Source organism: Ursus arctos, unplaced genomic scaffold, assembly GCF_023065955.2.
Source record: "Ursus arctos isolate Adak ecotype North America unplaced genomic scaffold, UrsArc2.0 scaffold_2, whole genome shotgun sequence".
Classification (NCBI taxonomy): domain Eukaryota; kingdom Metazoa; phylum Chordata; class Mammalia; order Carnivora; family Ursidae; genus Ursus; species Ursus arctos.
In genome coordinates this window covers 52521283-52536188 of record NW_026622874.1, presented here as the reverse complement: position 1 = coordinate 52536188, position 14906 = coordinate 52521283, and the positions used below count along the sequence as shown (strand labels likewise).

Sequence of the window (14906 nt, the reverse complement as noted above, 5' to 3'; positions counted from 1 at the left end):
CTCGTCCGACTCCAAATGGTTATTAAATGTTGGCATTCCTCAAAATTTCTAGTTCCCCTCTCATTATCCTGTTTTACTTTAGGCTATTTCATTCACTGTCAGGATTTCAATTATTATTTATGAACTGAATATACTAAATTTTATTTATGAGCCAGATATACTCAATTTTGTAACCCTGGCCCAAGTTCTTGTTTCAAGCAACAAACATGGATATTTAGCTATTTATTTAACATCTCTACTTGGATGAATTAAAGTCATCTCAATCTCAAACATGTATAAGATTGAGCTCAAGATTTCTTCCCTACAATTGCCCCCAAAATTCTGATCCTTTTCTTTTCCCAATCTCAGTGAATAGTATCACTATAAATTCAGTTTCCCTTGCAGAAACTTAGGACTAATCAGCAGAGTGATTTTTTCTTACTTTACCATATCTAATTCATTTTCAGTTTTAACATTATTTGTATTCTTAACACTTCTAAAAATAATTCACATCTCTACAAATTTAATGCCACTCTTCTAGAACATACTATACATTTTCTTCAGGGCAGTTGGACAACATATAACAAAAGCTTTAATAATGTGCTAGCCTATTATCAAAAAGACAAGGGATAACAAGTGTTGGTGAGGACACAGAGAAAAGGGAGTCCTTATGTATTGTTTGTGGGAATGCAAACTGGTATAGCCATTATGGAAAACAGTATGAAGTTCCTGAAAAAATTAAAAAAAAAACTACTGTATGGCCCAGCAATCCCCACTTCTGGATACACAGCTAAAGGAAAGGAAATCACTATCTCAAAGATAATATATACACCCTCATGTTCATTGCAGTTAATTTACAATATTCAAGACATGGAAATAACCTAAGTGTCAACTGATGGATGAATGGATAAAGAAAATGTGATAATGTCACACGCGCGCGCGTGTGCGCGCGCACACACACACACACACACACACACACAGGAATATTATTCAGCAATAAAAAAGGAAATTCTGCCATTTGAGACAATAGGGATGAAACTTAAGGACATTATACTAAGTAAAATAAGCCAGAGAAAGACAAATAATATATGATTTCACTTATATATGAAACTTAAAATAGTCGAACTCACAGAAACAGAACAGATTAGTGCCCAGGGACTGGGGGTGGGGTAAATGAAGAGATACTGGTCAAAGGGGAAAAATTTCAGTTATAAGATGAAAAAGTTCTGGAGAACCAATGATACTAAGAGAGTATTTTAAATGTTCTCACCACATACATACACATAGAAAGGTAATTCTATGAACTGACACAGGTATTAACTAATCTTGTTATGGTAATCATTTAATAAGGCATATGTGTATCAAATCATTATATTGTACACCTTAACCTAAAACAATATTATACATCAATTATATCTCTATAAACCTGGAAAATCCAAAAAATTGGAAAAAAATTAATGTGCTACCCCTCTGTATCAGTCACGGTTCTCCAGGGAAAGAGAACTGATAAAAGATGACAGATAGACAGACAGACAGACAGACAGACAGACAAGAGTTTTTTTAAGGAATTGGCCTATGCAGTTATGGAGATAGGCAAGTCCAAATCTTCAGGGTAACTTGGCAGGCTAAAAATTCAGGCAGGAATTAATATTACAGTCTTGCAGTGGGATTTCTTCTCCAGGAAACCTCATTTTTTGCTCTAAAGGCTTTCAACTGTTTGGATCAGACTCACCTACACTATTGAGGGTAATCTGCTTTGCTTACAGTCAACTTACGGCAGATGTTAACCACATTTGCAAAATACCTTCACAGTATCACTTAGATTACTGTTTGATAAAATAATGGTACTAATGCCTAGTCAAAGTGACACATAAAAGCAACCATCACAGCCCTGACTCAGAAGTTTCACTTTCAGGGGTGCGTGGGTGGCTCAGCTGGTTAAGCAGTTGCTCTTGATTTCAGCTCAGGTCATGATCTTAGGGTCCTGGGATCAAGCACCATGAGGGCCTCAATACTCAGCGGGGAGTCTGCTTGAGAGTCTCTCCCTCTCCTCCCCTTTCCTGTGCTTGCTCATGTGCATGCTCTCTCTCTCCAAAATAAATATATAAATCTTAAAAAAAAAAAAAGAAATTTCACTTCTGGGAATTCATTAGGGCAAAGATGTATGTGAAAGAATGTTCACTGCAGTGGAAACACTCAAACATTATTGTTTAGTGTGGTTTGATAGGGGCCCACCTAGAAGGACACACAAATATCCCTTTGACTTCTCCATGCCAAACCTGCAGGCATAGTGGAATGACACTTGAATAAGTACTATCAATGTTAACTCTCATGTTATAATGCTTCAAACACTTCCATGATTCCCAAGATCAAAGTCTGTCCCTTTCTAAGACATCAAGAATATTGACTAGCTATATTTCTAGTCATTTTGGGGCTCCTAATTCTGGTAAACCTCCTCTTTTGCCAAGTCAGATAAAGACATCATGGGGGGAGGCTCGCAGAAAGAAATTAAAGCTATGATCCTATACCTAGGAATGAGGGCAAAAGGTCTAGAAGCCTAAAATTTTCGCTGATGTGTTAACCCAGTTTCCACCATCACCACCACCACCAAAATAATGTTTTTGATTAAGGTTAAGAGTTTAATTTCACAGAAGTGCAGATAACATATTCCAAGATTTTTGTCAGATGAAGAATTTAATTCTTGTTATCCTAGATTAGTAATTATGCAGAGAAGACTGGTATATGTTGAATTTTTTGAGTCAAACTTAAAGAGGAAATCTTAATAAAGTTCAAGAATCACACTGGGACCAAAAACTTCCAAAAAGAGAATTTTATAGGCAAGCTGAAAAACCTCTGGCTGTCAAACAAAGACTCTGTCCTCCACCACACTGTACAGCTGCACACCTAGGGTGAGCACCTTAGCAGGGGTGATGGAAATTTTACAGATCTCAGAATGAAACATTTGCCATAGTCTTTTTAGAGCTCTACAGTTATTAATAATCTGGTGGAGAGATCTCTCAATCTCAGACTTTACTGCAGTTACAAAATAAAAGTTTTTTTTTAATGACTTACCAGGCTTTATGAAAATGTGTTCCATTATGTTTGTTCATCACTCAAATGTAATATTTTAGACTCAAATGCAAATTAAGCCCTTAGGTTAATAATCATAAATTAATATGGGCAGCTCTAATCTGAATATCTTGGACATCACTGCACATATTATTTTCATTCACAAGTTAAAATTCAAATCAAGAAATCCTTTGTAAAAGTAAAACTGAAAATTACTACACAATCTAATAAATCTATCAGAAACCAGGTGGTGGTTAAAAAGCAAAGGTAGTGTAAATATATCTATCTTAACATTATTCCATAGGTTAAATATTATTTTGATAAATAATATTTGGCTCCAACCAGTTTTTCTAAAGTACATAATAGAGTATATATAAATATACACATATGCAAATGCATCTACAGATCTACAATAAAAATTATTTAAACTTATTCTTTTCCCTGAAGCCTAGTGACCTCAAAAAGACTGATACAAGGGTAATCATAGAAAAAAAGAAAATTGAAGAATTTCAGTCCCTGGGGTATTGTGAGAGAGAAAGAGGAAAAAAAAAAAACACTTAAACTGAATACTTGATTATTGAAGGCCATCCTCATAAGCAAAATATTTTCCCTCAATTACACCTAATTATTTAATTGTTTACATTTACTAATGAAATGAAACAACACAAAACAAACAACTGTAAGGGGCTGTTTTTCAGCAAGTGCATAATCATCAATCAACATGTACAGAAAGATTCTTAAAATTATATGAAGCTGGTCTGTTTAAATAGAAAGGCATATTTTATCCCAATCAATGCATAAAAGTAAAATTATCCATAACTGAGGCATGTTTCTCTGCTGTACAGTTCAGCTGTAATGATCCCCACACACTGCACTCACGCATCAATTATGATAATCATAATCACGGTCGTTAAGCTGAATGTTCATTATTATCAGGATGCTGGTGACAGCAGATTCAATCACCGGGTGCCATGGGCAAGCAGTCCCAGTCCCACCCAAGCTTCTGCAGACAGCGATGTGCCACATTAAATCTATGATGTGTTCCACATCCCACTCCATTCCAAAAGCCATAGACGGTAAAGGTCAACTTTATGTTCTGTGCAATATGCTTAGGTTCTCTAAATTAATTCTTTGGAGTACTAGATATTTTTATGCTTTGTAGCTTATGAAATCCTGTTTAGGACCAAAATGTACGTGAAAATAACAGAAAGGGGCTGCCCTACTGTTGTAATTCACTTACAATAAGGCACATGAAGAATGGCTCTATCAACATGAGCCATCTTAAAAGTCTCTTCCTGAATTCTGCAAATGTGGGAAAACATGAAATAGTTCCATTAAAATCAGTCGTCTAAAATGCATATGAGAACTCATTCCAATTCAGATAAAGGCCTTAGACTATTATTTCTGCTTCAGTAAATATGAACATATGTGAATGTTTTGACAACCAAAAGAATGTTTTTAGTATACTGAATTTTTGTATTGTCCAACTCGTTTAAATCTACCCAAATAGATTAAAGTAATAGTGACTGACTGGTATATGCTCCTTATTAAATTTCACTTTTATTTTAAATATTGATATCAGCACAATAAAGAGTTATAAACACAAATTATTTACCTGAACTTAAAAATCAGGTCAGCCTCTGCTTCTTCAATATTTTGATCTTAATAACTTTTGCCTCCCTAAAACTATCCTTACTCCACTAATAATGAATAAATTGTGGCCTCCAACCTCGGTAATCAAGAAACTAAGTTTTATAAAAATAAAGAAAAAGAAGACTGCTTTTAGCAATTTATTGGACCCAATTCTCACTCAAACGACTTAACATCAAATCAAAACATAAATTATGTCTAATAGTTGTAAGATTCAACATATAAACAATAAAATGGCTACCTCTCTATTGTGCAGTTTACATTAGCCACATAGAAGGATAATTTGTTTACTTAATACGTTTATTTGAAGAGATCAGAAAGCAGGAAGAAGTAAGAAAGGGAGGGAAGTTGGGAAAGTGGAATTTCAATTTGCATTTAGTATTTTTCTACATGCTTTTATGTAGGGGTAAGTGATTCATGATTTATTAAGATTTAAAGAATCCCTACACTCCTATCTCTTAATTTTCCGGGTCTACAAGAACAACTATTTGTCATTAACTCTTTAAGTATGTATACTTTCTAAAAGTATGGAGGCACACTATGATTCCTCAAAAGAACAAAATAAACTATTTTTCTTTTTAGTGAGTATCCGAAAGTCTCTGTATTTCCATGAAAGCGCTTACTTCTGTAAGACAGATGCATACGCTAAAATACGTTAGAATGTATGACGTGAATCTGTCATATAAAACCAAAAAGTACTGTATCATTTTAGGAAAGAAACATTTGCATAAGGATCTTATTTACTTGGACGTAGCTTAATGTCCTAAGGTAAGTCATTTATATTTAAAGAAATGAACACTTCCTTGAATTAAATAAAATGGTAAGAGGGCATAAAAGCAAAAAATGTTTATGTCAAATAGCAAATGAGATGTAGATCACATTATGCACATTCAAAATATGAAATTAAATAGTTTGAAAATTATATTTAGCCTATATTCTGAATGGTTACATATCAGGTAAAAACAAATGCCAAGAGTAACATCATCACCAGTATTTAGGTTTGTCAATCAGTGAGCCAAATTGAACTACTCACTGTACATGGTCCTTATGATGTGGAATTATTATTTAGTATTTTAGATCATTTTTTAAGAAAGAGGACTTGGCAGGTGGAAAAGAAAAAGGCACTTTCTAAATTATCTGTGTTACCCCCCAGTGACTTACCCTTGGTAATCCTATATTTACAATGTCCTAAAAAAAAGACTTTTTCTTAGAGTTTGGTAAAATAAAGAAATATCTCCTTTTTCTTTAGGGTCTAACATGTGTCTTCCTCTTGAGTAATGACGATATGTCTGCAACCTGTGTTTTTCTCTTTATCTTTGCCATCCACAAGCTGAAATTCCTATCACTTAGCACTGTTGTAATGGTTTCCTTTATTATGTGAGTATAGATACTGTTCTCACCAAAGGTCATTTCCCCCTATTTTTATTTCTAAAATATAACCATTACTGTATTTGCCTTTAGTAAGGTGTCTTAAATCCTTTTGGAAGGAGGCTGTGTATAAATGAGTAAATCCTCACTGACAGACTATTAATAGAACCAATACGTCTGGTATACTCTATGGAACTCAGTGGCTTTAATCCCTTTCCAGAAAGTCACTTACAACTTCATTTTATCTGTGTAATTATTTCCATAAATAAGTTATAGTTTCTGTTATATAACAGGCTTAACACGTAGTAAGAACTTTCCTTTTACCTCATATTATGTAAGATAGCTTCGTGTTTTCCCTATTCAGAAAAATTTCTCTAAATGCTAACAAATATAACTCCGGAATCAATAAATATTTGCTTTATCTTATCTATATCATATATATACATATCACATATATCTCTATCAATCCCTATGTATCTATCTATCTACTTATTTACTTACCTGTCTATCCACATACACACAGAGCTTGAGTGGAAGCAACCAAGCACTGATCTCCATGTCTGAGTGCTTTACCATTCTGTGACCACAGATTCAAGTTTTGACCCTGGTTGGCTTTGGCAAAGCCATGATGCAAGCCATAGATCATAGGGTAGCTGAGCCATTACACATAAAAACATATTAATGCTAAAAAACAAAAACAAAATCTCTTGCCGTCTAGAGAAGTCAGCAGTGTCATCTTTACATGAAATAGCTGTAAATAATTTTATAACCACGAGGGTGTTAACTGTAATGAAAATATTTATATTTGTGGGGCGCCTGGGTGGCACAGCGGTTAAGCGTCTGCCTTCGGCTCAGGGCGTGATCCCGGCGTTGTGGGATCGAGCCCCACATCAGGCTCTTCTGCTGTGAGCCTGCTTCTTCCTCTCCCACTCCCCCTGCTTGTGTTCCCTCTCTCGCTGGCTGTCTCTATCTCTGTCGAATAAATAAATAAAATCTTTAAAAAAATATTTATATTTGTTGTAATCAGTGTATATTTTTAGCCTTTCAAAAGGAACAACATTTTTTAATGTTGCATTAACTTACCTTGTCACAGATCCATTTCTTAGGATTTTCATCTCTAAAATGTTGACTTCCGTAAGAATTGGGACTGTACTTGCTTGATGAATTCATTAATGGGATGTACTTTTTATTTTTATGATAGGAAGAAAATGGCAAAAACCTGAAAGAACATTTAAGTGATGTTAATTTTATTTCTGCAGACATTTGATTAAAGGCATTAGAATGTAGAGATGTAGTAAAGCACAGTGAAAATAAAACACTGCTTAGAATCAGAATACCTGGATTCCACTTCAACCTCTGCCACTATCTCTGTTACTAATTTTTATGAATTTCATTTCTTATTCAGCAAAAGGAGATGCTAAGACTTTTTTCACAGAATTTTTCTAAGTCTCATATATTTTGGAAATATGGAAAAATTTAAAGAATAAATTTATTAATTAATGATGCCAAATAATTCAAAATTTACTGTGGAAATGGAAATGTTCTTAATTTTAAAATGATATCCAAAAATGAAAAGGAAGCCCAGTATAGGATATTCTCATTGAAATGGGTTTTCTTCAAAGTTTTTTTCTTTTTTTTACTGAGGTATAATGGACATACAAGATTATATTCGTTTTAGGTATACAACAGAATTTGATATTGGTATGTATCATGAAATGATCATCATTCAGTCAGTTAATAGCCATCAGCATACACAGATATCTTTTTTTCTTGTGATGAGAAGTTTTAAAGATTTACTCTCTTAGCAACTTTCAAATATGCAATACAATATTATAAATTATAGTCTCCATTATATATTACATCTCCATTGGTACATTATGTCCTAAAACTTACTGACTTTATAACTGGAATTTTGTACCTTTTGATTCCCTTCAGCCATTTCACCTACCCAACGCCCCCCCCCCCCCGCCCCGTCTCTGGCAACCACCAATCTGTTCTCTGCATCTATCAGCATTTTTTTTTTTAAGATTCCACATATAAGTCAGATCTTATGGTATTTGTCTTTCCTGTCTGACTTATTTCACTTAGCATAATGCCTTCAAGATCCATCCATGTTGTTGTAAATGGCAAGATTCCATTTTTGTTTATGGCTGAATTATATTCCATTGTATACAACACATTTTCTTAATCATCCACTGATGGACATGTAGTTTGCTTCCACATCTTGGCTGTTTGTAACTAATGTTGCAATGAATATGGGGGGTGCACATATCTTTCTGAGTTAGTGTTTTTGCTTTCTTCAAATAAATATCTATAAGAGGAACTGCTAGATCATATGGAAGTTAGTTTTAAGTTTTTGAGGAACCTCCATACTTGTTTTCCAAAATGGCAGCACCAACTTACATTCCCACCAACAGTGCACAAGGGTCTCCTTTTGTCCATATCCTTGCTAACACTTGTTATTTCTTTCTGATACTAGCCATTCAGACAGGTGCAGTATGGTGATATTTCATCATGGTTTTGATTTGCATTTCCCTGATGATGGGTGATGCTGAGCATCTATTCATATACTTGTTCGCTGTCTGTATGTCTTTTTTGGAAAAATGTGTATTTAAGTCCTCTGTCCATTTTAAAATTAAACCGTTTTTCTTTTTGCTATTGAATTGCATGTGTTCTTTATATACTTTAAATATTAACTCCTTAACAAATGTATCATTTGCAAATATTGTCTCCCATTCAGTAGGCTGACTTTTCATTTTGTTGACAGTTTCCCTTGCTGTGCAGCTTTTTATTCTGATGTGGTCCACTTATTTATTTTGCTTTTGGTGCCAAATCCCAAAAAATCATCACTAAGACTGATGTCAAGGAGCTTACTGCCTACGATTTTCTTCTAAGAGTTTCATGGCTTTAGGGCGCCTGGGTGCCTCAGTTGGTTAAGCGTCTGCCTTCGGCTCAGGTCATGATCCCAGGATCCTGGGATCAAGCCCCACATCAGGCTCCCTAATCAGCAGGGAGCCTGCTTCTCCCGCTCCCTCTGCTTGCTGCTCCCCATTTGTGCTCTGTCTCTCTCTAGCTATCTCTCTCTGTTAAATAAATAAATAAAATCTTAAAAAAAAAAAGTTTCATGGTTTTCAGGTCTTACATTCAAGTCGCTAATCCATTTTGAGTTAATTTTTGTGTATACGATAAGATAATGGTTCAGTTTCATTCTTTAACTCAGCAAAATAATGAAGGCATTTTTGGTAGGGGTTACGAATAATGGGGCTTTTGAGTCAACCACACCAGTATTCACATCTTAGCTTTGCCCTTGCTAACTGTGTTCCCTTACAGAAGTTCCTTGACCTCTATGAGATTTTACTTCCATATGGGGTTGTTGTAAGGAATGAATAATCTAGTATATGTAAAGGTTAACATGGAGGCTGAAAGAGCAAATGCCCAGTAAATAATAGGGGTGCTAAAATTAGAAGTAAACATAGATGTAGCCTGTTGTCATGGCCATCATTATCATTATCATCAGCATTATTATTTTAATGTGTTATCATGATCAACATAAAAGATCAAAATTTTAAGGCCCATATAATCTCTCAAGGAACATCTAAGATTGTGATATACTTTTAGTGTAATGTGATGAAATGTTTAAATCCCTCACCAGAACCCCCTGAAATAAGAGGAAAGAAATTTTTTTTTAAAAGTTATAAACCTATAAGAAGAGAGCTGAAAAGAGAGGAGAAACAACAGGTAAAAACACTAACAAATTTTTGCCAGGTGAAAAGCAGATAGGAGATTCAAAAAACTGAGATCTCAGTTCCAGAAGAGGGAGAGGCCAAAGGGGAAGGGCGATTCTGCAGAACCCGCGTGCAGCTCAGGAAGAAAAGCTACAGTTATTGCAGAAGGTAAGAGTGAAGGATAGAACTGGAAACAGATTAAAAGTCTATGCAAGGAGGAATGAAATCCCCAAGTTCCTCTCCCAGGCCATGCATCCATGAGAAGAGCCTTTTCTCAGAAACTACATCAGAGAGCTCTGGTCTCAGGAAAAGCAGGCACAGGCCAATGAGAGGCGCCAAACGGGATATATGGATTTTGAATCAGTGTCTACTCCTTCAACTCTTCCCTTGCTCATATCTATGTGAACTGACAGCTGGACTTAAATACTTCGTTCAGATGAATGCATCTTCTCAAAAGATACTGGGAGTGCCCAGAGAAACAACTTCAAATATCGACATTTGAAGAATTCTTCACTAGAAGTCAATCAGTCAAAAAGCCACTCTCACATACAAATACATTTCTAGTCTGATCTTTTAGAGTCTCCTTTAATACAGATCTAAGAATGGATTACCAATTGGGAAACCACCAACATGAAAGAAAGACACATATCCAAACATAAAAGATAATCTGGAGGAAAGAGATTTAATGAAGGAAACAGGAGTAAACTTCAAAAATTTTTAATTAATATAATCAAAGAGGATATGGTGCTAATGAAGTTGGAGCTAGATGCTGTTTTAAACAAAAGAATGAAGGGGAGGGTAAACAGAAGGGGGAATGAACCATGAGAGACTGTGGACTTGGGAAACAAGCTGAGGGCTTCAGAGGGGACTGGGGTGGGGGATTGGGATAGGCCGGTGATGGGTATTAAGGAGGGCACATATTGCATGGTGCACTGGGTGTTATACGCAAATAATGAATCATGAAACATTACATCAAAAACTAAGGATATACTGTATGGTGACTAACATAACATAATAAAAAATTATCTTAAAAAAATAAACTAAAGAAACTAGAGAAAGAGATCTGGGCAATAAAAAATATATCTTGTGAAATGAAATATTTTGCTGAGAAGAATATTCTGAAATTCAGGCTTTGAAAAGATAAAGTTGAGGTTCAACAGATTTATTGACCCATAACCATATGTCAATACTTTCACATATATTATCTCATTTAATTAAGACAAAGAAGGTTTTTTTTTAATCTCAACTGAACTGAAAATTTGGTTGTCATTATACTTATAAATTTGTTTAAAAAATAATAAAGGAAAGCAGCATTATTTTGTTAATTTTCACGCTTCTCTACAATAACTTTTTAATTTTTTTCCTTTTTAATGTTTATTAATAAACTCCTTTTTAATATTTTTCCTAAGAAAACATCTCTAATACTATTTAAAACATAAAAACAAACAGAACACAGAGCTTTGAATTACACAAAATTACACAAGCATGTATTACGCATGCTCTTGGGAAAAGAGCTCTCATATAAGACAGATTATGGTCCTTCCAGTGCTAATTTGCACATGGGATGGACATCACACACACAAAAATTAATGTGGCCCCAATGTCCCTGAGTATACAAAGGGGGTGCTGTGAGCCGGCTGCTGCACTTACAGTTTTTATCACTTCTGAATTGCATTTTAATAGTACATTTTTCTTTTGTGTCTGAGCAAAATTTGCTTTCTCAAGGGAATGGATGGCTGAGAAGACAAGGCTGAAAGACTAAGTATTTTCCTGTCCACAAGCTAATTTTATTTTCATTCAGCCCTAATATTTCATTGAAGTAACATGTATGGGTATGTGCATATATATAGGTAAATATATTCAAAATATTTAGATGTTTTCTAAAAAATTTTCAAATATTTATCTTCAAATTAGGAAGAAAGTATTTAAGTCTCAAATAGGATTCACTCTATAAAAGTATAAATAGCTATGAAAACCCTAAAAAATCAATTTAGTTTATAATCAAACTTTTAGATAAATACCAATTACTTTTGAAGATGTTATCTTTTACCAGTTTTAAATATATATTCAGATTTATGTCATATTTGCAGTGATTTCTTTTTAATTGGCTAGATACCATATTAAAGAAGATATGGGTTAGCTTATTATTTTATAATCTCATCAAAGATTCAGATCTGGAAGAAATTCTAAAATATAATGTGGAGATATAGTGGCTTTACGGACATGCCATTACCTGAATGTATGGGCAGTTAGGGAGGAATCTGTGGAGGTCTCAGGAAGCAGAAATTAAAAATAGTCATTTAGTTTCAGGGAAAATGGGTCCACTGCAAATACAAAGTCTTTATACTTTGAGTATTAATATACTTAATATTATTTTCCAAATAAGACTAATGTACTATACTTATCTTTTTTTCTCTTATAACTCCCTTTTATTTCCCCCCTTTTCTATAGTCCAGCTATTGCCACTCATAATTCTAGGTTTTCCTCCAACCTGTTTATTTCACTGCCAAATAACTGAAATCTACAAAATTATGAAACCTTCTTGCCTACTGATCCAACCTATATTCTTCAGCCCAGCTGTCAGGCTTCTTAGAAAGCACTTGATCTGTTCGGTCTCCTAGCATTCCCTATCTGTCATTCTCCTGATGCCATTCTCCTGTCTTTCTTTCTCTCTGTCTTTCCATCCTACTTTGCCTTTGTCCATGCTCCTCTCTTCCTGATATGCTGATCCATACACTGTTCATCTTTCAAAATCCAGTTTAACACCCAGTTTTCGTAGGCAGCCTAATTATCCCACTCCAGTCCACACTGATTTCTCTACTGTCGTAATAATATTCATTCATTAAAGGAACATTAAATGAAGTGCTTTTATATACTAAGCATTTTGAAAAACACTGAGATAGAATGATGGAAGATGCACTATACCTAAAAGGAATTCACCTTAAAGTAGGGCGAGGAGAATGAGACAACACGGTAGAATGTGCTAAGTTTTGTGATGGATGCACAAGAGGCTACTAAGGCACAGAGGAAGGTTTATGTTTGTATATGCATATGTGTTAGGGGTTTATTGGCAAGGAGTTGGGAGATGGGACATAGAAAAGTAATCTTTTCAGACTGTGTATGCAGAACTGAAAGACAAGTAGTTAGTAAAGTTAAGCCGGTAGAGGCTATTTTAGACGAAAGAAAATATATACAAAGATATGGAGGTGAGTTAGAGCATAGAAAGGAATGCTCAAAGAACTGAAAGGCGCTCAACACAGCTAGAAATTGGGTTCTTTATAAAGGAAACAAAGTAGATCATATAGAGTCTTATGGTGAAGATGACTGTATGGTAAATAAGGAGAAAAGGTGGCCAATTACCACATTGCTCTCTTTAACCTATGCTGCTAAAGCGGATGCTTTGTGATCCTTTGATACCAAGACATGTCTGACATTTTCCACCTTTTAATGAAAAAAATATTTTTCTTATATATGAATTATAAAATACATAAGGACTCTTACATAATAAGTGACTATCAATAGACCCACATTTTTGTGTGGGAAAGGGAAATAAAAACACTTTTCCATTGTCTCTGATTATAAAATAATTTAGTCTTCAAGTTTTTAAAATCTCCTACACTTTATAGACAAGCAAATGTAATGAGATGATAGCATAGCAAATAAGGTCTTATGAATTTTACTGTCTTAATACTTGAGTAATTGAACTTCATATGTGCAAGCAGTAGTTTACTTCTAACTTTATTAAGAGTGACTCTAAGATAATACTGTTTCTCGACCACGCACTACTGAGGTAATAAATGACCAAAGAATCTCCCAGAAAATCAATTATCAGTTTTATCTTACGTACAACAGAGAGTGGGAATCATGCCACTATTTTTTCTCATAGCAATAACGGTTGCTATAATGGGTTTTTTTTTGTTTTTTTTTTTGGGGGGGGGTCTAGGTAGCAGAAGAGTAGATACGCTCAAAAGATCACAAGCTGCATTAATAAAGGTCTTTGTATACGAGCAGCCCCTCCAAATCATTAACAACACTGGAAGGACAGACACTCCCTAATGGGGATACAGGAGTGAGTGCTACAATTCATCCCAGGATTTTTGCTTAAAAGGCATGTATCTAAAATACTTGCAAAAAAAAGAGCAAGGATTCAGAGCTTTGTAATGTTCAAAATAGAACAGCTATTTAGTTGTAGGTGAAGAAAGTAAAATAGGAGGTGGAAAAAATCCAGTATGGGCTAATTAAGGGAAGGCATTTCCTTTAATTCCAGAGAGAATTCTCTCTAGTCTACAAAACTTAATTTGACAAGCAAAGACACCTAGATGTAAAAGTTTGGAAAGAGGTAATGAAAGAATTGAAAGATTAAACATGAATCAAGCAAATTGATTTAATCTAATAAACCAATCAACAAATAATTTTCATGTTATCTTAAAAGTACACCTGCTCAAAAATGATTCTATTAGACTTTAATATTACAATCATTATTATAACAGAAAATAGTAAATTTAATGTTTTGAGGGCTGAGTTATAACCAGTTCATTTCTGGTCTCTATCAGATGACTCAGTTCTCATTAACCAATCACAGCTTTTTAAGGAAAAAAATAAAGCACTTTGATAAAACACGTAATTGGAAATACGCAAATTATTTTTGTCAATTATATTTTGAGACATGTTTTATATTTGTAGTGTGTATAATTAATAATGAATATTGAATTAATATAATGAATAAATAATGAATGCATATCATTTTGCAATATATGTAAGTGAAATCATTATGCTGTACATTTTAAGCTTATACAGTGCTATACATCAATTATGTCTCAATATTGAATAATTTTAGCTCTACTAAAACACTAATCAGGTTTAAGTGACTCAGGTCTGATTCATTTAAAAAAGGGCCATAAAATGCTGAATATTTTTCCTTTAAAAACAGAATAATCTAAATTTTAGAATAACTTTAGCAAGTAAGACTCTTTTTCACTACGTTCAATATTAGAAATATTTTCACTGTAGGTATAAAGAACCCAAATTTCCAGATAAACCTAACATATAATTCATTAATATCACTAGAAAGATCTCAAAACATAGTCCTGCTTTATTAAGATGTTTTAGTCTACT

At 34.2% G+C, this 14906-nt stretch overlaps 1 protein-coding gene across 2 annotated transcripts in view; it reads right to left on the bottom strand.

Annotated features, from left to right (window-relative positions):
* Positions 1-14906, bottom strand: part of SPATA17 (spermatogenesis associated 17) — a 202957-nt gene that overhangs the window by 72875 nt on the left and 115176 nt on the right. For both annotated transcript variants that reach the window (XM_057315487.1, XM_026517325.4), the window contains exon 9: positions 7150-7285. In XM_057315487.1, coding sequence (XP_057171470.1) covers positions 7150-7285 — 136 coding nt within the window. The remainder of the gene's footprint in view (positions 1-7149; positions 7286-14906) is intronic.